This window comes from Eubalaena glacialis, chromosome 1 (assembly GCF_028564815.1).
Source record: "Eubalaena glacialis isolate mEubGla1 chromosome 1, mEubGla1.1.hap2.+ XY, whole genome shotgun sequence".
Lineage (NCBI taxonomy): Eukaryota > Metazoa > Chordata > Mammalia > Artiodactyla > Balaenidae > Eubalaena > Eubalaena glacialis.
In genome coordinates, this window is record NC_083716.1 from 19,353,409 (window position 1) to 19,379,192 (window position 25,784).

Genomic DNA, 25,784 nt, shown 5'->3' on the forward strand with positions numbered 1-25,784 from the left:
CTGTTTTCAAGATTAAACCATAAAACCTTACTATTTTAAGCTCCCTGGTATATAAGCATCCCATTTCTATGAGTTTAAAACTGTAATTAACACATGGTAGATAAACCAATATTTGTTTTAACAACAAATAAGAAATAACTAGCTCTTTTACCTATCCTTATAATACTCAGAGAATTCAACAGATTACAAAACTAAGACAAAATGCAATTTTTATGAACCAGAACTAAAGCCCTTCAGTGAAATATCAAATTCTTTATCCCAGAAGATATAAAAAACAAAGTTGAATTAAATATAATCTATTTCAGGTCACCCAAGCAAAGAAGTAATTATGACCTGCAATCTAATTTTTCCAGTCCAGGTTACCAAGAAATACCAAAAATAAATAAATAAATAAAACTTACTCTCTTTAACAGTTTAAAAGTTGTGGAAATATTTATGTCATTTTGTCATATCATTGCAACAGGTATGTTTTCATTCAAAACTGATAAAAACATGTTGTTACTTAATTTTACACATTTCATACCTCAGTACACAAAGAAACACATGGTAGGTATAAAACCTACAAACTTTAAGGCAGTAATATTATACTGCACTGATTCAGTACTTTCAGACAATTATTTGCTTCAACTTAGTTTTACTCAGTAAATACTTACAATACCTATTACGTTTCCTCTCATTCAGCGAATCTTCCCAATAACAAAAGATTAACACATTAAAATTCTTAATTGTATCATTTTAGATGGAAACCTTTCTGAAATATAATACACGCTCCTGTGTCATCTTTAACAAAATTTACTAACAGCAATTAATCTCGTCATGATCTTACATCACCATTTTTGCTACACTGTTCTCCATATAAAACAAATGACATCTTAAAAAGATTTCAAATGTTTATCCCATAAATTTGCCTTAAACTGCTATATTCTTTTAAATGTGTTATATCTGCTTTTCAAGTATTTTACCCTTGCTCTTATTTTCAACTTTCATGTGGCTTCGAGGAGTACCCCAGTCCTTTTTATATTTGGTTAACAAACTTTTTAAAATTGTACATTATAAGAGTTTAGAGAGCCCTCAATTAAGACCTAGGGGATTCTAAGAGCAGGAAATGTGTTTAAGAGCAAAAGCACTATGACAACTCTTTGTCTTTTTCAGTGGCTTGTTTGTTTGGGGGCCCTAGACTATTAATTTAAACTAATTTTCTATTAAGAGCCTACAAGTCAAGACATTGTATACTGGAGAAATGGTAGTAAAGGCGGCAGACATACTTGATGCTCATCATGAAGTTTACAGCCTAGCAAAAAAGAAAGACAAACACATCATTACAATAATAATTTAGTGTTATAAAAAGGAAATACAGGTGTGGTAAGGGACCTTAAAACAGGAGAACCTAACTAGAGATCAAAGGCCTCCCAAAGGATATGATATGGAGGCCTGAAGGGCAATTAGGAAGTTAGCCAGGTGCAGAGAGCATGGGGTTGTATCCAAAGAGATGATACCAGAAACGTTTTAGTTTCCTAAAAAATAACCTTGAGATAAGTGAGATGTTATAATATTTATGAGGTAACTGCTAAAACGTGAACATTTAAAAAGGATTTCTCAGATTTCTATAATGAAAATAACAGGAAGTATCAAAACAAAAAAAAGCAATACAAGAATGTTTTAAAATGGGAAAACTATGGCACTTTGGGGGGAATGAAGTTTGGAATGACAAATAAGGTCCCTCATTGTGCCCTCAAATAAGTATTAAATCATACTATATGAAAAATTACTTAATATTCAAGTTCAGAGAACTTTTAAATCATATAAAGCCATATAAAGACTTCTACCAGGATATAACTGCTGATCATACAGTCTGATTTACCTAAAGCAAACAGTGACACTTTGAAATTAAGTACGAGAAGAGGTTGTTTTTAATGTTCTCAGAAGAGTGCATTTTAAATGTTTGTATAATAAAACCTTACCGTGAGTTCTAAGGAAATTCATAAATGTTACCTTAACATGATGCATACATGCTGAGAAAAATATATTTAAATATGATTTTGAAACATTTTATCATTATCCAAGTTCTAATTCTCAGAATTATTCCACATTAGGCTGATATGTTCTTGTATTTAATTAAAATATTAACGGAAAATATACACAGTTAAAAGTTTTAAATAATAATTTGGAGCAGCTCCCCAACATTAATGGAGATCCATAGTTCAAGGCCCAAATTAAATGAGGTACACAAGACAGAGCAATCTCTAAAAATGATAACTTTAATGAAAGCCTACTGTATCACTTAAAAGATTAGATCATACATGGACTCCAAATTGTTATTCCCTGCAGTTCTCCAAATGGACCTTAACATGTCTTAACTTCTATGCTTTTTCTACCCTCTACCTATCCAACTTATTCCTCAAGAGTTAGTTCAGGTTGTATCCTTCAGTAAGCATTGCTGGTTATACATGCAGTCTGAATCTTAACTCATCTGAGTTCTTCAGTGTATACTGTTATCAAAGCACTTGTCATATTGTAAAACAATTTACTGTTTGTCCCGTTCATGCAACAAACCATGAACTTACTGAAAGCAGGAAACATAGTATATTTATTCCTGTACCCTCACAGTATGGGACACACATGGCACTCAGTAGAAGGTCTATGACATTAGTGAGTATGAAACTAGTTAGTAAGAAATATTTATAGAACAAAATTTAAAAATTAACTTAAAGACTATCTGCAAAATTGTGAAAGTCCTGAAAGCAGGAAGGACTACTGTACAACACAAAAGTGGACACTGAGAAAGCCCAAATTTAACTGATGAAACTAACTCAAAATTCTAGACATTACCCGTGTCAGAACAAGTCATTTCCACTTTACCTCAAAGACATCAGAAAAACTAAAAAAAAAAAGATTTATCTGTCAACTGTGAAATTACTTAATTAAATTTTCAGGATTTATAAATAGTGTTTGAGGGCAAATAAAATGCTTAAATTGTGTGTTCACAGTGCTATGAACATTACAAAATAGACATGCCAAAATACTTCATAAAAGTCTTTCAGGTTCATTTCACATAGGGACCAATTATACCCTCTTTTAAGGTCACCTGTAATGTTTTAGCTTCAAGCAATATGTTCATTCTTTCCAATAAAAGAACCTTTACCTTTTACAGCATGAGCTACTTTTTGCAATCAGTTCTGATCTTTAGAAAAGTTGGAATGAGACATATAGTGTGAAATAATCTAATTAGTTCTTTAAATCTTGATAATGGGAATATCATACTTTCTCAAAAAGCACATATGTTACCAACATCTCAAAAGCTGAAGAGCCCTTTGTAATTAGAATACTCTTTTCACATGTTAGAACTTTGATTTGCTGAGTTTAAGATAATGTGCTAAAAAACTGGGAATCAGGAGAAAATGCCAAAGACAGAAGGAACATTAGTTTACCTTAAAATAATGCAGTTACATATTTTAGAACATAAATCAGTTGCTTAGACTTATGCATGTTCTTTTCTACCTGCAGTGGTTGACAATTAGATTTCAGAGCACTCTATAATATATCAAGTTCAAGCACACCATAGGTCACCTTGTAACTCAGAAATTTTTCATATTTTAAAAGTCAGTGTAGAGAGTTAGGAAAATACAAACTTTATTACATTAACAGAAAAAAGTATTTCCAGAAAGACCTACAGCACACAACTTTGATACAATGTAAAATTCAGAAGACAGGAATAGCAAATTTTACATATATATTCTTTAGCGGGTTAAAGATTTACCGTTAAATTATTAATTATAATATGCCTAATGTATAATATGTAATGCATGAAATGTAAGTCCAACAATAAGCAAAAATAGCAACCAATTTAGCTGCAGTACTCATTTCTCAAGTACCACATAAAAGTACTTTATCACTCTGCTGCTAATTTTCTAATTCATCTATAACAAAGTATTTACTAATTCCCCACTAGTCTTATAAAACTTTGACATTTCTGTATCTAAGTTTCCTCTCCTAATTGATATCTTATAAACTAATTCAAGAACACTTCCACCAAGCCCAAGCTATAGACCTCAGAACTCACTGAAGGACTTGGGGTTAACTTGTTTTTCTGGGTTTTTTATTGTTTTGGGGGTGTTTTGGCCTTGTTTGGGGTTTTGATTACTATAAGCACAGATTCTACGTTTTTTCACTCATGAATGATACATGAATGATATAGTGAACTGAATCCTATAAAGATATAGTCTTTCATTTAATCTTCAACCTCCAAAAAACTTCATCCTTATATCCGCATGTCAGGGTTAGTGTATATTTTTTAGTAAAAAAAACACAACAGATTTTGATATTTTTTCTCATGATATATAAAATCTAAAAGCTATTTAAACTGTTTAAAGAACACGTCTTACAGAAATATTAAATTACACAACAAATATTGATAATCCAGCATATGTTTAAAACAAATATGAATGCAATTTAACTGTCTGGATAACAAAGAATTTCAATTTTATTCACGCTTCCCCTCAAAATCCATATAGGTAAGCCAAGGCAAAAAAAATACCAGCAGCTATTCAGAAGCCATCTATGAGCATTCCACATAGAATTCCAGTTTATATCTCTCTTGAACGTGGGACAAGCCCTGTCCCAAGTCACTGAAGAAACAATAATATTTAAAAAGTATAATTCCAGCAAGCATAACAAAAGAATTTATAATTTTAGTGTTCCTTTTGAAAAGTGGAATGTTTCAAATTTCTGACTGGTTTCTAGTTCACAAGTTGTTGTATGAGTCTTACTTGCTACAATTATCAAAACACAGCTCTGATCAACTTTCTGAATACAGTAGTTTAAAAACTAAAAAAAAAAAAAATCCATCTGCAAGTTATTAATGTATTTCTTAATATCACTCTTTAATCCATAACAATTCATAACAAATAAGAGAAAATCTTAAACACCTGAAAATTGTATTAACAATCAGAAACCAGAAAACAAGTGCCAACCTGAGATAAATGTTTTCTTCAAAAACTGAACAAACATTTTGGGAAAAGTAGTAACCTTAGAGATAGGCCAAGTCCATATCTCCAAACTGGCATTTCAAGAATACAGTTTTATATGTCAGCTTTATGTTACATTTAAGCCATTTGAAAGTTACAAAACTTAAGACAAAGCCTTTATTTCTCTGCCGTCTATTTTTAAATGCATATTCATAATTAAATAAAACTTTTACAGTGTACCTGATTTCCAAATTAGTATTTAAAAGATTTATCACATTCAGTCTAAGATCCTTACGTTGGGAATGGTCATTTACATACTTAATCCTAATAATTCTTGTCACTGTCACATAGAAAATATCAACACCTGACAAATTCAAACTATGAACTAAGCTTATTGAATGTTACAAATTGTACCCAATAGCTACGTCTCTTCAAATACATAGTAACAGTTACAAGAGCTATGGCATGTAAAGCTGAGGGTAGAGGTTAGCAACTAATAAACTGAGGTTTTTAAAATTAAGACAATCTTTCAGTGTTGATGCTACATTTAGATAAAAAATACTTAGTTACACAAGTGTACCCTAAGATTCCGAAAAAACACAACAAAAAATAGTTTTAGATACAAGTATCCTTTACTCTGAGCAGATACGAGAAAGTGCTGACATTTATGAAGAAGTGTACAAAACTGCACAGGTGTAAGCTTAGATATAGACTGTTGGTACTTATCGTGAGGGAGGCAAATACTATACAGTCCACATCTGCAACCCAATTTTGCTTCAGCATCCCCAGAGACTTAGAAAACATTTTTTTGGGTAGGTTGCAAAACATTGCTTCCTCTTTTATTCTCATCACCCCCATTATGATACAAAGCAACAGACAAGAAAATCAAATCACCAACTGTAAGGGTTGAAGGCTTAAACACACACACACTCAAAAGCATCTTCTTTTCAACTACCGAAACGGTATTCATTTCACCTGTTTGTACATCCATATTAACACAATTACACAAACCCTCTGTTGATTTTTTTTTAAAAAAGAAGCAATTAATGGCTTGGCGTCATTATTCTTCTACCTAGGAAAGGGGGGAGGGGGATGGTACAAAACAATGGATACTGAGGGGCTGGGGAAAAATCGTTTTGTTCTGAAGTCTCTAGCATGGGGCGCGGGGGGGGGGGGGCGGGAAAGAAGAGTACTTTTCCTCTGTCCCTAAAACCTACCGCGGAAAGAGGTTGCCATTAGGCATGTCCAACAGAGCAGTCCTGGATGCCTACAACTCGCTTCATCAAGCAACACACCCAAAGCCGACTCACCACTCTTCAAGGAACGGAGAGGAGACGGGGAGAGCGCGGTGGGCTTTGGGGAAGGGGCGAGGGAAGACTCCACCCCGTAGCACTACCGCCGCGCCAGGGCCCCCGCCAACGATTCACACGCCCACGGGGCGCCCGGCAGCTTGGGCGCGGTGACCCCGGGAGCCCAGTGGAGCAGGACCGTCCTCCGGGCGCCCCCGGCCCCGGTTCTCGAGCCGGTTTAGTCCTCGCCCGGGCGCTGTCCTGGTCGCCCGCCGCCACCGCAGGCCCGGCCCCGGACGCTGTCAGCCGGCCGGCTCGCTCTCGGCGCTCGGCTGTGGGCCCCGCACGAGAGCCGGCTACTAGGGCCCGGTCCTCCCGGCGACAGCACCCAGGAAAGCGGCGGCGGCGGCTCCTCCCAGGGCCCCGGCCCCTCGGGCCTCGCCCCGGCCCCGCCGGCTCGCGCCTGTCAGGACGCGCGGGGCCTCCCCCTATCGACAGCCCGCCCGACCGCCCGACGGGCAGGAAGGAAGGCAGGAAGAATCGGCCAACAGGCACCCTCCCGCCTCAGCGGCCCCTAGTTACCGTCAGGAGCCGCGACTCCGCCATCCTCCTCGCTCGCCCTCTTTCCTCCTCCTCCTTGGAGGCGACTCTGCCCAACCGCCGCCCCCCGCCCGCCCCTCCCCCACTCGCCCCGCCCCGCCCGCCCCTATACACACTCTCGCTCCTACCGCCCCGCCCCACCCCTCCGGTGCAGGCCCGTCAATCGCTGGGGAAGAAAAACAGGCGGAGCCAGGGCAACCGACGCTGCCCAATCAGAGTGAGGCACTGTCGCCAGCGACGCTACCCAATCAGAGTGAGGTATGGGCGCCAGCTTCCCTCTCTCCGCCCTTTTCCTTTCCTCCCCTCCTCGACGCGCTCTCTCCCGCCCACAGGGCGCCGCTGGCTAGCTGGGCCACAGAGAGAGCCTCCAGCTGGGTAGAGAGACAACTCTCAATCCGAAGTTACTGTTGACGCTAAGGCAGCCATAACTGATAATGGCAACGGGAGTTTCCGGACCTCCCGTCTCCTGTGTGACGTAGTTTTCCCTTCGCCCAATCTCATAGTTGCCTTGGGCAACAGTTGAGCCGTCTGGGAAAAGATGCATCTGTAAGTAGGCCCAAAAGAGAACCAAAGGTGACCAGACATCCCATGTTAAACAAGTTAATTCATATTCCGGACTACCTGCCCGGGTTCGGGGATAGAGGGAGCAGGTTTCCTGGCCCTTATTCTGCTGGGACGTCTGGTCACTTACCTAGGTGGACAAGAGTTTAGGGCTCCGGAATCCCCTGTCTTGCCCGGAAGTTGCCTTTGACACTTCTGAATGGGGTCATGGCAGAAGGATGGGAATAGCTTGCGCCCCCCTTGCCCCAGGGAGTACCCATTCCGACAGGAGTGGCGAAGTGAGGTGAGTGTCCCTTGGTCCCGAACCGTGGGTCAGGCCCGAGCAGGCCGAACGGCCCCTGGGAGACAAAGCGCAGATGAGGCTAGCCGGACTCAGAGCCGCTTCCGCTGGAAGAAGGTTTTCTTTCCGGGCTGGCCAGGCGGCGGCCCGCCCCCCACCCCCCTCCGCCCCTTTGAGGCTCCCTGTGGGGTAAGGCGGCTCAACCGGCTCCCGTCGCCGCGCTGCTGCAAGCTGGGACGGGAGGGGCCTGGGTGCGGCCCCTAACTCCCGCGAAGTGGAGCTCCTGACCACGCCCCCGCAAAGTCTGTTACGTACTTTCACCCCCTGACCTTTGAGGAAGGAGAATTCTGGAGCTTGAGGAAATCATTTTCCATTCCCAGCTATAAAGGAAAGAGATGGTTACCCACCACCGCGGCAACACCTCTAAGTCTTATTTCCGCACTTCCTGTCTTCAGATTCTGAATTTTCTCCCTTTTCTTTGTTTCTCCTCTGGTAGGGGTTTGTAAGCATTGACTGCAGTTCTGGATGAAGGTATACTGTCCTAATCCTGCATGTCTGCGGTTTATTAAACAACTTAATGTTTGTGAATATTCGTAAAAATATCGTATTAGTTTTATATGGCTCTTTACCAGAATTGTCACACATTATCTCATGTAGTTCCTTCTGTAGGTTTTGAGTCAACAGCTGTGAGTCATCTTGGTAATATCGGGTTGGATGCCTAAAGCTGCGGGAAAAAGGATCAGGAGAACTTTCAGGTAAACTGAAAATTGTTTATATCCAGGCCAGTCAACAACAAGGGTGCACACCTACCTTCTTTGCTCAGTTTCTTTTTGTATCCTTAGTACTCATGCTCCAACCAAAATGAACTATGTATTCTTTTCTCTAACAAGGTTTATTATTACTTAAGCACCAACTTTTGTGATTCTGTATCCATGTCCTAGTTATAATTGGAGATGTGTTTCCAGATTCTCCCCAGCAGGAAGTAATTTTCTCTGAGCTTACCTAGCACTTTTTGTACCTCTTTTATGACAACCACTATTTTGTATAACAGCTGCTTGTGTTCTTAGCTTCACTACCATATTTACTCCTGAATAGAATGGTTTGTATCAGATTTATCTGCCTGTTACTTTATACCCTGCACATGATATTATTTTGATAAATACTGAAAGATGGAATATATTGGGTGTCTCCTGGATGCCCAAGATGTTGCCAGCAAAGTTTAAGGGAACTTCAGTTTATCAGAAATTCAGCATAGTCCCTGTTACTCAACCTTTTCTTAGGCTTCCCCTCTGAAGTCTTTTCAAAATGATTTCTAACCCCCCATATTTTATTAAAGAAATATTCATACATTAAAAAGTTTAAAGAATACAATAAACATTTATGTAGCTTTCACCTAGATCCAACAGTTGTTAACATCGTGCCATATTTATTTCACTCCTTCTCACACACTTTTTAATTGTCACTGAGACATTTGGAAATAGGTTGCAGACACCTATTGTTAAGCAGACATCTCTAAAATTCCCAACATGTATTTCCTAAGAATTATAAAGTTCCCCTGCAAAACATCATTATCACAACTAAGGAAGTTAATAATTCTGTAGTCTTTGAAATTCAGTCTGAATGTATGTACATTTTCCCATTTGACCCAAGAATGTCTTTTATACCTTCTCCTCCTTGCAAAAAAAAAAACAAACCAGGATCCAGTCATGGTTTATGTATTGTATTTGGGTATTGTAACTCTTTAGGCTTAATCTAGAACAGTTCCCCCATCTCTTTCCCTTGTGACATTGTCATTTTGAAGTGTTCAGGCCAGGGGTCTTTTTGAATATCTCCTTTTTTCTTATTTCTTGTAAATCAGAAGTTGGTCTGGAGGTGTGATTAGATTCAATTTAACATTTTTTGCAAGAATACTTCACAGTATTCATACTTTTCCAATCATGATTAAGTCTTCTCAAATGAAGCTACTTTTACCATACCATGAGCTGCTTGTTAAATCCATCCCACTTCTCAACATACCACCCTTCTATGATATCCTACAAAGAAGAGTTTGGCATTTAATCCTCCTGTCTATGTAGAGTATGTTAGTGCCCTGCAATGGCAACATAGACTGTCTACCTTTTAATAAAGTGTTGCTGCTACTTTGCCTACACTTGGAGCTGATGCAACGTAATCTTCACCAAAGTGTACAGATGTCAGCATAGTTTCATGAGTTTCAACTCCTGGCACCCCAGGGACGGTTGATGAAAGATGTGTGGGCCCTGCAATTCAAATACAGATGAATCTTGATGTTATCAAAGCAGAGACTGAGGCAACTGCTGGCCATCTGGCCACATCCAATTTCGGCAATGTTATTTTTCTCCCTGAAACTCTTGCAAGTCCTAATTAGTCCTGGTATTTCTGTGATAGGCTTTCGGTAGCATTCATCAGAGCTTATTAAAAATTGCAAAATCAAGATTATACTTAGCACTTAGTACATTAGGTACAGTCTGTGTCCAATGGATAGAGAAGGGTTTGCAGAATTTACTTCGTAATCACAAGAGGAAGACTCCCCAGATTGCCAAGCTATGTATTCCTTCTATCCTAGACTTATATTTGATCATGAAAGATAAGCAGAAGGAAGAAAATGCACTTAGAGGACAGAAGAAAATGCTCTGGGAGGGCAAAAATTCTTAGATTGATATAGAATGCTTTTAGCCTTCATATTGAAAGTTAAGTAATGCACTCCTTCAGTCACTTCTTTTGTGTAGAAGAAAATTTGCTCATGGTGGGACTGTGAAACAGTTTTAAGTTTACTCCAGATTCAAATAAGGCAAAATAATATACCGATTAAGACCACAGATTTTAGAATCAGACCTGGGTTTCAGGAACAGGCACATTCATTAGCTGGTGACTTTGGACAGTTTACTCGTTCTGTTTATCATCTATTAAATGGAGCCGTAAAACCTCTTAGAATTGTTGAACAGAATGAGTCAAACACATAAAATGCTTTAGCATAGTGTATAGTACATGGTATATGGTCAGTGTATGGTAGTTATTATTAGTAGCTTCTAAAGCAGTCCAATCTGAGTACATTGTAGGCATTAAATATTTATTTATTGAATGAGTGAATGAATTTAAGTTGGTTCTCCAACTTTAATGTGGGGAACTTAATTAAAAATTAGAGATTCTGATTCATGAGTCTGGGGAAGACTCCCGAAAAATCTGTATTTTTAATAATTGTCCAGGGGATTTTGATATAGGTGATCTGAGGTTCAGGCTTTCAGAAATAGTAAAGTATCAAACAATTCTTTATTTCCCTTTCCTTGCATACTATTGAAGTAGGTATATATCTCTGATGCTGAGAATATAAAAAGTTCTTCAGATACGTTTTTTTTAAAAGGTTTAACCCTTTTTTAAAGGTTAGTAGCTAACCGTTTTAGGACCACTTTCTAGTACTGAATTTTGAAAAAACAAATTATTAGAAAAAGGTATTCTGCATGAGTAGGATATGTCATTTTCTACTAACTTAACAGTAGTGTCTGCTACTGGAATGTAACAGAACCAATGGCATCATCCAGGTTCACCCAAGAAGAGCAGTTCCTGTTCTTAGGCCTAGGCATGTTTCAGAAGCTAGACACTGCACATGTTATTCACATGAGTCTGGATTAATTAGCCAAATTGAACATGTTGCAACATTTTTCTACCAGCAGATGCCAGAGAGCAAAACAAAATAGAATCTACTATAGTTTCCAACTACATGACATATGATGTTATTTGGCATCTCTGGTTGAACATTATCAATCCAAATTAAGCAGTCTGCTAGCATGTGGTCAACCACTTGAGTGAGTGTGAGCATTACTAATTTGTATCTGCTGAAAAACACGTCTTTTGGGACTCCCTCTTTCACCTTTTTCTCATGTTAGTTTACGTTCAGAAATCTAATATGCATTTGAAACTTCATCTATCAGTCAACCACACAAGTCTTGCATAAGACAAAAGATAAATTTTTTCACTTTTGTTCCTACCATTCCTGCCACCCCCATCGACAACCTGCAGTAGGGAGATTGAATTTACTTAAAAGAAATTAATAAATCGTCACAAAAGAAAAATATCCTTTACTGTATTCTACATAAAGAAGGTTGCTTCCAGTGCCTCCCTCGGTTCCCAGAGATTGTATTTTTGCTTCTTAATGCCCATTAATGATAAAAGAGGATCGTTTGGCATGTAATATATTGGCGTGACTCTGTTTTACTGAAGTTGTGAAGTCAGGTGCCTGTAGTTGCCTGGCAGGTAATGTTAAGGGAAACAATAGGCAGTGGGGATTGGAGAACTCCCCATGCTCATCTAAATGGGGCATCACTTCCCAGCCCCAGCCAAATTTTGTCATCTGGGGATATGGACCTGGTGTTACCAGATTTGTCAAGAGGAACTAAAATGTGGACTTTATGTGAAATCTCCTGATTTTTAAACATTGGTTCAAATACTTTTTAAACATTAATCAAGCCAGCAAAACATTTAACTGGGTAGCACCAAGGGCTACAAGTTTATGACCTCTGTTTTTTGTATAAAAACGCAATTGGTACTTTGGTTGAAAATCTCAGAATGCTTTAGAAATGTTTTCTTTTTTGCCATATTTCAGGTGCATTTACTTCTCTAAGTAAGGTAACAAGTCACTTATCACCTCCATCAAAAATTAAAGATAGAATCTTATGTACACCAAGTGTCTATTTCCTTGATTGCAATTTAAAAGGTTTTTATTCTTTTCCACCAACTTAAAAACTTGTTCACATTTTCTCAACCTTGAATTATATTAGGAAATAAGTTTTCTTTATTATCATATCTTTAATATATTTAAGAAAAATGGGATTTCCCTGGTGGTGCAGTGCTTAAGAATCTGCCTGCCAATGCAGGGGACACGGGTTCGAGCCCTGGTCCGGGAAGATCCCACATGCCATGGAGCAACTAAGCCTGTGCGCCACAACTACTGAGCCCGCGTGCCACAGCTACTGGAGTCTGCGTGCCACAGCTACTGGAGTCTGCGTGCATCTAGAGCCCATGCTCCACAACAAGAGAAGCCACTGCAATGAGAAGCCTGCGCACCGCAACGAAGAGTAGCCCCCGCTCGTCACAACTAGAGAAAAGCCGGCGCGCAGCAACAAAGACCCAACGCAGCCCAAAATAAATAAATAATTAAATTTAAAAGAAAAAAGAACAATCCAGTAGCACATGCTCTTTAAAAGTAAATAAGTAAGGGTGCTTCCCTGGTGGCGCAGTGGTTAAGAATCTGCCTGCCAATGCAGGGGACACGGGTTCGAGCCCTGGTCTGGGAAGATCCCACATGCCGCAGAGCGACTAGGCCCGTGAGCCACAATGCAGTGTCTGGAGCCTGTGCTCCACAACAAGAGAGGCCGCGATAGTGAGAGGCCCGCACACCGCGATGAAGAGTGGCCCCCACTTGCCGCAACTAGAGAAAGCCCTCGCACAGAAACGAAGACCCAACACAGCCAAAAATAAATAAATAAATTAAAAAAAAAAAAGTAAGACAGATTTTTTTAAGGAAAACATCTTTAAATAGATCATGCTGTTTTGTAGGTACCGTGGTGTTGATGAGGATTCAGAGGGTTTTTAAGTGTGGGAAGGCACTTAACAGGAAATCAAGTTTTTTTTATAGAGATATGAAAATTAGACATGGAATAATAAATGTAACACTGTATTTCTAAGCACTTTTACATTCACTTTTCATTTGAACCTTGCAACTCAAGACCGATACTAAACATGTTTTTTATGAGAAAATCAAACCTCCAGTTGGTTAGGAAATGTTTTCAACATCACAAAGCTAATTAGCCAGAGTACAACCCATTTAAAGTATAAACGTGGAATATACTGACCCGAAAAAAGGGAAAACAAACAATAATGCCAGTATAAGCTTTTGTTTTAAATCATACATTGGATTATACTGTTGCAGCTTGTTTAAAATACTTGGGATCCTAGAATACTCTGAAGCATTCAATTTCAGAATTTAAAAATGGGGTTTTGTACAATTAGGATAAGCTGGTAAGTTTAGATAAATTAATGAAGGGAAAAAAGAATTGTGATGAAAAGCTAATGGTGGACTAGAAGTGGCAGGCACACCACGTGACCCACAGAACGGCTCTTCTGGGGCTCCTGTCAAAGATCAAATAGTAGACTAAGGAGACTTTAGTATGACCTAGGAGGAGAGTTTTTAAAACATCCAAATCCTGGCCTGAGCATTTTTAGAAGCTAAGACTTGGCTTTGGCATCCACAGTATGTTTCCATTTTGATATTTCTGATCCATATGTATATGTTTTGAGTTACCAGGAATGGAATTTGGATTTGAGTAATCTATTCCTCTTCTCTGTCTGCCCCCATCTGACTGTAGTCTACATTTTCCAGCTGGCTAGACGAAAATAGAGTACAATTTAAAGCTAACAGTCCTGTTTAGCTATTTAACCCATGATCTTGGTCTCAACAGTATGTTCTCATATAAGCTAATCTACGAAAAATATACAAAACTTGTAAGCTTTTCGATTGTTGCTTTATTGCTGATTAAGCTTGAGATCTGACAGTTCCAGTGGCAGCATCTTTTAAAAATAAGACTAATGCTATAAAACAAAACCCACAGACAAAAAGCAGTATTTTTTCCTACTAAGAGGTTTTTTTTTTTTAGGGTGATATCAAACATGACAACTGGAATGCTGAATCCTCAAATTAAGGAGAGAGAGTGAGAGAAAGAAAAGCCACATGGAGGTTAGATAGATATATAGCCATTAACTTTATTCTTTATGCTCAGTAATTATATTATCGATGTGTAATTTATTTTTATTGATTTTCACTAATAATTGGAATAACTCAATCCAAAATATTTTAAGTTTTTCATTTAAATTTATAAACATTTTTGTGGCAGAGAAGTATGGTAGGATAATTACTAAAATATGTTCAAGCATGAAAACATACATTAAAATAAAATTAAGTGGAATGGAAATAGAGATGTAGGGAGAAAAAAAGATATAAAATTTCTGACTTAAAAAAGAGTTCCTGGGACTTCCCTGGTGCCACAGTGGATAAGAATCCGCCTGCCAATGCAGGGGACACAGGTTCGAGCCGTGGTCTGGGAGGATCCCACGTGCCGCAGAGCAGCTAAGCCCGTGCGCCACAACTACTGAGCCTGCGCTCTAGAGCCCGCATGCCTCAACTACTGAAGCCTGCACGCCTAGAGCCCATGCTCCGCAACAAGAGAAGCCACGGCATGAGAAGCCCGCGCACCACAATGAAGAGTAGCCCCCGCTCACCGCAACTAGAGAAAGCTTGCGCGCACCAACAAAGACCCAACACAGCCAAAAAAATAAAATTAAATCTTAAAAAAAATTTTTTTTAAGTTCTTCATTTTTTTATTAATAGATGATGGTAGCTATCAGATTGCTATGATATTTTGATTATATTATATATATTTTTAAGGATTAATGTTATTTTTAAATATGCTGGAAATTTTATCCTTTGTAACTATTTAAACTTATAACAAATTTATATGTCTATCTAGAAATGTGTAAAAGGGTACCTAATTTCTCTGCCTAGTTTTTTCAAAAGGGTTATGCAAGGATAAAATTTGAGGACTACTGAACACATTCTTAAGGTTCAGAAGGATACTCTAGTGCTCTTGTCCAGTCCCACACCCATAATTTAGTTTGGTTGTCAAAGTAAATCTAGTTTGGTTATCAAACTAAATCTCCCCAGAGATTTCTAACTTGTCCAAGTTGTATGACTAATTTATGTTATCAACATGTATATGATTGACTTAAAGTACTAATCCTGCCTAGACATAAAGGCCTTTCAACTCTCACTCCAACAACTTAGTAAAATTTTTCATGACAAAATTTGGTTTCCCTCTATCTTTTGCATTAATTTTAGACATCTAGCTCAAATGCTACAACAGGTTTGGTTCCTTTATCATGATTTTGAAATGCATTATCCGTCAAAACCATTATCTCTGGGAGAAATTACAAACTAAAGAAACTGGGGGGAAGGGAAGCAGCAGATTATTTTCCAATTACCCAGACCAAAAGCTTCAAAAAGTGACTAATTGACACTGCATTCTCTAAGCATTAAAAGTTTGGGTTCTATTACTGTAGGAATTTTATTTTACTTTTGCAATTTAATGTTTTCTCTTAAAATATGGCTTGCCCATCTGTATCATTTTAAAATCTGTCATAGTACTCCATTGTATGGTGGTTCCGTAATTTATTTGACCTGTGACATGTGCCTGAACGCAGTGCCCTAATGAACATTCTTATTCTTATATCTTTACACACTCATGCTTTGTTTCTTTAGTGATCATTACTAGTAGAAGGTTTGGATCAAAGAAAATGTGCATATTTAGTTTTAGTAGATACTACAAAATATTAAAAGATACTATAAATTATCCCTCTAAAAAAGCTGTACCAACAAACCTGCCCACCAATAGAGAGTGCCCATTACCCTATACATTCCCTAACTGTGAATACTATCAGGCTTCTGATTTTCTTACAATCTCAAAAGATACAACACACACACCAAAATGAGACCACAATGATTTTCACCTTCTTAATGAGGCCATAATGATTTTCCTGTTCAAATTGTAACCACCACAACACCCAGCCCTCCTAAATCCCCTTAAACTATTTTATTTTCTATAACACTTACTACCATTATGTTATTTGTTTCTCTCCCCATACTCTAGACTGTAAGCTCTGAAAGAGCAAAGGTTTTTTTCTCTTTTGTTCACTAATGAATGGTGCCTGGCACATGGTAGACACTCACATATTTATTGAATTGAATGATGTGGCACTTGAATAATACACATGAATTTCATCCCTAGCTGATATATTTTTACTTTGGCCCATCTGTCCCTGGTGGTACACACATCTTACCTTACCAATTAGAAAGTACCCTTAGGGGTAGCCACAACTCCTTAGGGTGCATCACACCAGGCAAAACACCCATGTTTGGCTATTAGCAGATCCCCTGGAGAAGGATATAAATGCTCCTTCCTAACACTGGGCTCCCTGGGCAGTTGATTATCAAGACAGTGAAGCCTTGGCAGTGCTGGGCATCCAACCACCACCTTGCTTATTTTAGCCCTCCCTTCCTGTTCCTCTCCTGCCAATGCCTAGGGGGCCCTAGGAACAACAATCAACCCTAGCAAAGTAGACACTCCACCCAGGCAAGTGACAGCACTGATCTTCCCCACACCAGGCCCAACCCACTCCCTACAAGGCCTTTGGCTCCACACCCTTTCCAGGAACAATGGAAGCTTAGTCAGAGAACTAAGGTTTGGTAGAGCACCAAGCTTCATTGTTTTCCCGCAAGCCAGATTTTGGATGTGAAAGAGGTATAAAGAAGAGATAGCAAAAGATAGTGATTAAATTCTGAGTAACTAGAGTTGCTACTCTAAAACAGCTAAGATTTAAGTATTCATCATTTTATCATTTTGGTTATTAAAAATTTGGTGATATAAAAACCCTTAGATGCTATGCATTTCTCTCATGTTCATCAACATTTATAATGTCTATCTTCCCCTTCAGTAGCATATCATGTCAGATTTGTACCAAATAAGGGCCTAATGAATATTTTCATTGTGCTATCTTTAACGGAGAGGCTAAGTGTTGTTTGTTATAGTTGTATTCAGGCTATTCAGAGATTACTAACCTTCAACAACAACAAAAAAACAAAAAGAATGATCACTAGTTACCACTGGCAGGCCTAAGTAACAAGAAGGAAAGAATGTGTCAGAAGGAGACGCTGTGCATTCTGAGTAAATTGTATATTGCATTTATCTCAGATTCTAGGTAGTGATGAGTTGCTTTATTCCTGGTCCATTCCCTACTTCATCTTCATTCCCAGAGAGAGCAGTATAGGGGTAAGTTTCGATGACAGTTTTGGAAAGCAGATAGAGCTTCCTCGGGAACTTTAGATCTTCCAGAATAGGAATTTGAACAAGAAGGGGAAGAGGCTTGGTGGATGGAGAGTATGAAGCTTTTTTTAGGAATGTCAAAGTAGTGGTAATGGGAATAACTAAGACCAGAAGCAGCTTCACTTGATTATAACTAATTTGCAGTGGGTGGTAAAGGCAGGCACCAAGCCAGCATCACCACATTATAAATAATCTTTCTTCTGTGGTGGTGATGTTGTGAAAGATATACAGTGAGTTGCATCAGTATGGCGAAATATCACAAAATGGGTGGGACTGTCTAGAGAAGCATCTGTGTTTGGAAAGGGGTCATGCTACAAGTTACAGTCCAGAACACCTTGAATATATATAACATGGCATAAACTGGGATGTAACACTGGGAACGGTTGTCATCAGCCAGAGATGACATATATGCTGGGATATTCATAACAAAATACTCACGTGAGGGTATTCACTGGTGCTTCAGCATAGAGTATCTCTGTATTAGAGGAAAATAATAAACTGAGAGCACACCTCACTTCTGGTATTCAAGAGCCAATTTCACCTGTTTGTGTTGCTTCCTTACAAATTGCAGCTGTGTAGCCAGTAACTGATCCTTAAGATGCTTTTTGTCATTATAGCAAAGGAATTAAAGTAGAAACTGGCTGTTAGTTACTGAAAGAAGTGGGGATGTTAGGCAGTATTTACATACTACCTCCTCCTTTCCCTAACAGTCTGCCTTACCCCACCTCCCAAATGGTCATGTCTTTTACATCACCCACCATTCAGGGGAGATGCTATCAGCTGCACATAAATCCCTTTGGTTTTCCTCAGCTGGATAGATACCTATTGGATAATTTACCTTTGCCTAAAAACTTAAGCCCAATTTTCACTAGGAGGGGAAAAATTTAGAACATGCAGCCTTCCAATTACCACCACCACTTATGAATGAAAGTTGACAAGATCTGCCTGCTTATATGAACTATCTCAACCTTGTTTCAATGAAAAGACTCAGGTAATTAAAGAGAAAATTATGCAAGGATAGGATAGTTCATTTTCTATAGGAATTGTGATTTTACTTCTTAAACTACAATGGAAATATCTCAAGCAATATGCTTTGGGAATTCATTCTTGAATAATACTAATATTGTTTTCTCATTGAAGGAAGGAACTATCCAACAATTCAGATATGGCAGAAATGAAGTCGATGTTCCGGGAAGTTCTTCCAAAACAAGGTATCTAAGTCACAAATACGTAGGTCATAGAATATTGTAGGAACCTAAAAACTAATAGGCAGTGTCATGTAGCAGGCTCAATAGCTAACTATCTGAAACTATTTTGTGTTCTGTACACCACACATACTCTCCACTTTTACTATGCTTTTGTCATGAGTAGGTTGTAAAGGAGTAAATCCATTGCTTCCCCGCCCCCACCAGTAAAAGGATGTAAAATGACAGTTGGATTGTTTTTTAAATGTAGAAATTCTGTTACACTCAAGATTGCAGATTACAATAAGAAATTTCCAGTGGAAAAAAATAGTACGATAATTTACCGTAATACTAAATAAGGTCTGAAAGTGGGGAAAAGAAACCTGAATCAAACAATGTAACAAAAGCCGAAGGTTTAAGTTAAACATTCAGTAATTTGAGTATTCATGTTAATACCATACTTTACTTCGTATTTGTTGTTGTTGTTGTATTTCCATTTCTTTTGTTTATTGAAGTATATAGTTGATTTACAATGTTGTGTTACAGGTGTATAGCAAAGTGATTCAGTTATACATACATATATATCTACTTTTTTTCAGATTCTTTTCCCTTATAGGTTATTACAAAATATTTAGTATAGTTCCCTGTGTTATACAGTAGGTCCTTGTTGTTTATTTTATATATAGTAGTGTGTATATGTTTATTCCAAACTCCTAAGTTATCCCTCCCACACCTTTCCCCTTTGGTAACCTAAGTTTGTTTTCTGTGTCTGTGGGTCTATTTCCGTTTTGTATGATTTGTATCATGTTTTTTAGATTCCACATATAAGCAATATCATATGATATTTGTCTTTCTCTGTCTGACTTACTTCACTTAGTATGAAAGTCTCTAGGTCCATCCATATTGCTGCAAATGGCATTATTTCATTCTTTTTTATGGTTGAGTAATATTCCATTGTGTGTGTGTGTGCGTGTATATATATACATATATATATATACACACACACACATATATATACCACATCTTCTTTATCCATTCATCTGTCAGTGGACATTTAGTTTGCTTCCATATTTTTGGCTATTGTAAATAGTGCTGCAGTGAACATTGGGGTGCATGTATCTTTTCAAATTATGGTTTTCTTCAGATATATGCCCAGGAGTGGGATTGCAGGATCATATGGTAGCTCTATTTTTAGTTTTTTAAGGAAACTCCATACTGCTCTCCATAGTGGCTGTACCAGTTTACATTTCCACCAACAGTGTAGGAGGGTTCCTTTTTTCCCACACCCTCTCCAGCATTTATTATTTGTAGACTTTTTGATGATGGCCATTCTGAACAGTGTGAGGTGATACCTCATTATAGTTTTGATTTGCATTTCTGTAATAATTAGTGAAGTTGATCATTTTTTCATGTGTCTATTGGCCATCCGTATGTCTGTGGAGAAATGTCTATTTAGATCTTTTGCCCATTTTTTGATTGGGTTGTTTGTTTTTTTGATATTGAATTGTATTAGGTATTTGTATATTTTGACGATTAATCCCTTGTCAGTCTCATCATTTGCAAACATTTTCTCCCATTCTGTAGGTTGTCTTTTTGTTTAGTTTATGGTTCCCTTTGCTGTGCAAAAGCCTTTAATTAGGTCCCATTTGTTTATTTTTGTTTTTATTTCCATTACTCTAGGAGACAGGTCCAAAAAGATATTGCTGCAATTTATGTCAAAGACTGTTCTGCCTGTTTTCCTCTAGGAGTTTTATAGAATCAGGTCTTACATTTAGGTCTTTAATCCATTTTGAGTTTATTTTTATGTGTGGCATTAGAGAATGTTCTAATTTCATTCTTTTACATGTAGCTGTCTAGTTTTCCCAGCACCACTTACTGAAGAGAGTGTCTTTTCTCCGTTGTATATTCTTGACTCCTTTGTCATAGATTAATTGACCATAGGTGAGTGGGTTTACTTCTGGGCTTTCTATCCTGTTCCATTGATCTGTATGTCTGTTTTTATGCCATACCATACTGTTTTGATTACTGTAGCTTTGTCATATAGTCTGATGTCAGGGAACCTGATTCCTCCAGCTCCGTTCTTCTTTCTCAAGATTGCTTTGGCTATTCGGGGTCTTTTGTGTTTACATACAAATTGTGAAATTTTTTGTTCTAGTTCTGTGAAAAATGCCATTGCTAATTTGATAAGGATTGCATTGACTCTGTAGATTGACTTGCATAGTATAGTGATTTTGACAATAATGACTCTCCTAATTCAAGAACATGGTATATCTTTCCATCTGTTTGTGTCGTCTTCGATTTCTTTCATCACTGTCTTATAGTTTTCAGAGTTCAGGTCTTTTGCCTCCCTAGATGGGTTTATTTTCCTAGGTATTTTATTCTTTTTGATGTGATGGTAAATGGGATTATTTCCTTAATTCCTTTTTCTGATCTTTCATTGTCAGTGTATAGAAATGCAACAAATTTCTGTGTATTAATTTTATATCCTGTGACTTTACTGAATTCATTGATGAGCTCTAGTATTTTTCTGGTAGTGTCTTTAGGATTTCCTATGTATAGTATCTGCAAACCGTGACAGCTTTGCTTCTGCTTTTCCAATTTGGATTCCTTTTATTTCTTTTTCTTCCCTGATGGCTGTGACTAGGACTTCCAAAACTATGTTGAATAAAAGTGGCAAGATTGGGCATCCTTGTCTTGTTCCTGACCTTAGAGGAATGCTTTCAGCTTTTCACCGTTGAGTATGTTAGCTGTGGGTTTGTCATATATGGCCTTTACTATGTTGAGGTATGTTCCCTCTATGCCCAGTTCCTGGAGAGTTTTATCATAAATGGATGTTATATTTTATCAGAAGCTTTTTCTGCATCTATTGAGATGATCATGTGGCTTTTATTCTTCAATTTGTTGATGTGGTATATGACACTGATTTGCAGATACTGAAAAATCCTTCCTTCCCTGGGATAAATCCCACTTGATCATGGTGTATGATCCTTTTAATATATTGTTGGATTCAGTTTGTATTTTGCTGAGGATTTTTGCATCTATGCTCATCAGTGATACTGGCCTGTAATTGTCCTTCTTTGTGGTATCTTTGTGATACCTGTGGTTTTGGTATCAGGGTGATGGTGGCCTCATAGAAGGAGTTTGGAAGTGTTCCTTCCTCTGCAATTTTCTGGACGAGTTTCAGAAGGATAGGTGCTAACTCTTCTCTGGATGTTTGGTAGAATTCACCTGTGAAGCCATCTGGTCCTGGACTTTTTTCAGGGGTATTTTAATCACAGATTCAATTTCAGTGCTCATAATTGGTCTGTTTATATTTTTATTTCTTCCTGGTTCAGTCTTGGGAGATTGTACTTTTCTAAGAATGTCCATTTCCTCTAGGTTGTCCAGTTAATTGGCATATAGTTGCTTGTAACTTCTTTTTCTAGTTCTATTGATTTGGGCCCTCTCCCTTTTTCTTGATGAGTCTGGCTAAAGGTTTTATCAATTTCATTTATCTTTTCAGAGAACCAGCTTTTAGTCGCATTGATCTTTTCTATTGTTTTTGCTAATGTCCCAAGCAAGATGTTAGCCTTCAGATGAGTACTCTTGTATATGTTTGCCACCAGCCTCTATGTCCTGAGAGCCACAGTCACCTCACACCTCCCCAGCAGACCCTCCAAGACCAGCAGGTACATCTTGCCCAGGCTCCTATCAAGTCACTGCACTTTTGCCCTGGGTTCCAGGGCACACAATACCGTGTGTGCTCCAAGAGTGGAGAGTGTGTTTGCCCCAGTCCTGTGGAGCTCCTGCATTCAAGTGCCACTGACCTTCTAAGCCAAATGCTCTGAGGGCTCCCCTCCTGATGCCAGACCCCTGGGCTAGGGAGCCTGACATGGGGCTCAGAACTCTCAATCCTGTGGGAGAACTTCTCCAGTGTAACTGTTCTCTGGTTTGTGGGTCACCCACCCTGGGGGGTATGGGATATGATTATATTGCAAGTGTGCCCCTCCTGCCATCTCATTAGGCTTCTGCCTATGTCTTTGGATGTACAGTATCTTTTTTGATAGGTTTCAGTCTTTTTTATCGACGGTTGTTCAGCATTTAGTTGTGATTTTGGTGTGCTCATGAGAGGGGGTGAGCTCAAGGTCCTTCTACTGTGCCATCTTGTTTCTCCTCCTATTTTTATGTACATTGTATTTCCCCCCAATTTTTTTGAGATTAAACGTTTGACACAAAAAGTTGTCTCATTGTAGCTTAGGATCTTAGAAAATTCAATACCTTATGAACACCCTAGTATTAAATGTTGCTTTTACATTTTTATATTGAAGATACGTTGTGGGGTAATTGTTTTTATATTTTTATACTGAAGATATGCTGTGGGGGGAACTATGAGAACAAGAGATTTTACAATGTCAATGGATTAAGTTTTTAGACCTTAATTCTAGCTGCAAATCCAAACCACCAAACAGCTGTGTTATCTGACTCCAATTCTTATTTCCTTTTAAACTTTAGGGCAGTTGTCTGTAGAAGATATAACCACAATGGTGCTATGTAAACCCAAACTTTTACCCCTAAAATCTCTGACTCTGGAAAAACTGGAGAAAATGCAGCAAGCAGCACAGGATACAATTCGCCAACAGGAAATGGCAGAAAAGGAACCACCGCAAATAAGTCACTGAATGATAACTTAGCACTTCTGCAGAACACCCTACACCTTCCTTATTATTAACAATAGCTAGAAAATAACCTGCATCTGTATGCTGAAAGCAGTATGTATTAATAAAAGATTTTATTCCCATAATATAAAAATAATCAAGATTAATAAAACTTGGGATTGTGAATTTGAACACTCTGGTTTGTACTGAACAGAAGCAATTTTAAAACTCTGAACCCAGATTTTGGGTTTTTTTTAACCCAAGTTTTTAGAACAAATTATTGTTCACCATTCCTGTTACTATCATTTTTCTAGATAACATTCTTAGGCACAAGTGAGTAAATGCACCTTATATAGTCAGAGAATCCTGTAAATGTTTATTAAAAACTGAATTTGAAGAATTTTGTGTCATGACACTTTTAAGGCTATCTTGCCTGACCAACTGATCCTACTAGTAATGACAAAACTGTATTTTTTAAACAAATTTAATTTTTAAGAAACCCTCACCTATCCAGTAGTTACCTAAGCTTTTAATTATACTGATTTTAAGGACTTACCTGGCCACCTTCGTCTTCCAGTTATCAAACACAATTTTAAAACCCTAAAAATGGAAATTAATATGGACTTGAAAGAGCCCATGAAGTAAATATGAACATAACATTGGAAGTTTTCGTTCTAAAAGACTGTAGCTAAACCTGTAATGGGTATGTTCTAAGAATACCTTTGTGAATTCTGAATATAATTCTTGGTTGGTTTGCTGCAGTCAGTATCAGACAATTTAAATTAGTATGGACCTTGAGGCCTTGCTGAGTATTCAGGCTTTGCAAAAGAGGTCAGAAATGTGATCATTCTTTAGATAATTGTTATTTATTGGTAACTATTTTCTCAGACACTGGGTAAATGTAAAAACTATGAGTCTTTGAAGAATAATTTTTTGTAACACAAGCATTACTTGGTAATAGAACTTAAGAATTATGAAAGGTATATATGTTTTAGAAATTTCATTAAGCTCTAGATAAGATCAAAAACAGCTAAGTGTGCAAGTATTTCCCACCAAGTATAATATTAAAATAATTTATTTACTACTGTACTCTTGTTTTAAAAGTTTGCTAGGAGCAAAGTTTAAAATTCACTAGGTTCAGATATGCTCTTTTATATGACTTAAAATTTGTTGTGTGAAATATATGTTTTAAAAGCCCTAAAATAAATGTACTCCCAATAAAGAATCAACACTGCTTCACGTTTTATTTTGTCATACATTCTTCTAGAACTGGGTTCATTCATCCAGTTTTGTAGAAAAATAGATGTTCCAGCCACCATGTACTTAACTGTCTAGTCTTTAAGACCGAGCAATATGTTCCCTGGAAAGATGAATAAGTCTCATAACTAACTCATTTTTTTAAAATTCTTTAAGACAAAGAAATTTTTTTTTTTTTTTTTTTTTTTTTACTCCCAAAGCACAGTATTTCAACAGCAGCAGCCAACATGGGGTTTTAGCAGCTTAACTTTACCCCCTAAATAAAGCTTTGTATAAACCAGTGATTTTACTACAAAAACACTGTCCTTGAAAGAAAGGAGTGGCAGTCAGACATCAATGCAAAACTTGGAATGATTAGGTCATAAACATGGCACTTAAAAAAGGTAGCTTATGAGAATATCCCACTTAAGAAGTGGTTACTTTTCTGTCCCTCCTTTACACCCTCACAAAAAAAAAAAAAAAAAAAGAAAAAGAAAAAACACTTCCTTTAAAAATTTCCCTTAAATGTAAGTTTACAAAATTTCAGAAATGCCTTGTACCCAAAACAAGTGCTAAAAAAAAAAACCAAAAACCTGTGCTAACAACTCTTACAATTCAGATATATATATTTTTTATAACATCTAAGACTGCAAGAGTTCTTATATTCAGTAGCTCTCTGGTTTAAGACGACCTCCATCTCCTTCACTTACAAAACGTTTTCTGCCCCTGCAACGAAAAGAACACAAACATGAAAACAGATACAAATTCTGACTACAGTCAACTAAAAGAATTTAAAACTTCATCTTTTTTGGTTATTCATTAATTTCCAAAGCAATCTACAGATTCAATGTAATCCCTATCAAATTACCAATGACATTTTTCACAGAACTAGAACAAAAAATTTCACAATTTGTATGGAAACACAAAAGACCCTGAATAGCCAAAGCAATCTTGAGAAAGAAAAACAGAGCTGGAGGAATCAGGCTCCCGGACTTCAAACTATACTACAAAACTACAGTAATCAAGACAGTATGGTACTGGCACAAAAACAGAAATATGTATCAATGGAACAGGATAGAAAGCCCAGAG

General features: G+C 37.7%; 3 protein-coding genes across 12 annotated transcripts in view; 1 reads left to right on the plus strand and 2 right to left on the minus strand.

The window, feature by feature from the left end:
• SHOC2 (SHOC2 leucine rich repeat scaffold protein) overlaps positions 1-6,905 on the minus strand; it is a 99,566-nt gene extending 92,661 nt beyond the window's left edge. Inside the window, exon 1 of one of the 3 annotated variants that reach the window (XM_061193390.1) lies at positions 6,836-6,905. The gene's annotated coding sequence lies outside the window, so the exon portion shown is untranslated. Of the gene's footprint in view, positions 1-6,274; positions 6,593-6,835 lie in introns of those variants that run through there. The other 2 variants (XM_061193399.1, XM_061193409.1) reach the window with 2 other exon arrangements.
• Positions 6,906-7,199: 294 nt separating this feature from the next.
• Positions 7,200-24,652, plus strand: BBIP1 (BBSome interacting protein 1). Of its 7 annotated transcripts, none has more exons than XM_061195578.1 (4): positions 7,200-7,399; positions 8,352-8,449; positions 18,782-18,852; positions 23,317-24,652. In XM_061195578.1, exons 2-4 carry the CDS (start codon positions 8,409-8,411, stop codon positions 23,481-23,483), a joined length of 279 nt encoding a protein of 92 aa, XP_061051561.1. In that variant the 5' UTR covers positions 7,200-7,399; positions 8,352-8,408; the 3' UTR covers positions 23,484-24,652. The 7 variants fall into 7 exon arrangements, with proteins under 7 accessions (XP_061051561.1, XP_061051769.1, XP_061051487.1 ...); XM_061195786.1 differs by having other exon boundaries at positions 8,364-8,449; XM_061195504.1 differs by lacking the exon at positions 7,200-7,399 and adding an exon at positions 7,420-7,697.
• The window catches only part of PDCD4 (programmed cell death 4), a 29,306-nt gene continuing 28,104 nt past the window's right edge, over positions 24,583-25,784 (minus strand). Inside the window, exon 12 of one of the 2 annotated variants that reach the window (XM_061195382.1) lies at positions 24,583-25,421. In XM_061195382.1, coding sequence (XP_061051365.1) covers positions 25,361-25,421 — 61 coding nt within the window. In that variant the 3' untranslated portion in view covers positions 24,583-25,360. The remainder of the gene's footprint in view (positions 25,422-25,784) is intronic. The other variant, XM_061195308.1, reaches the window with a different exon arrangement.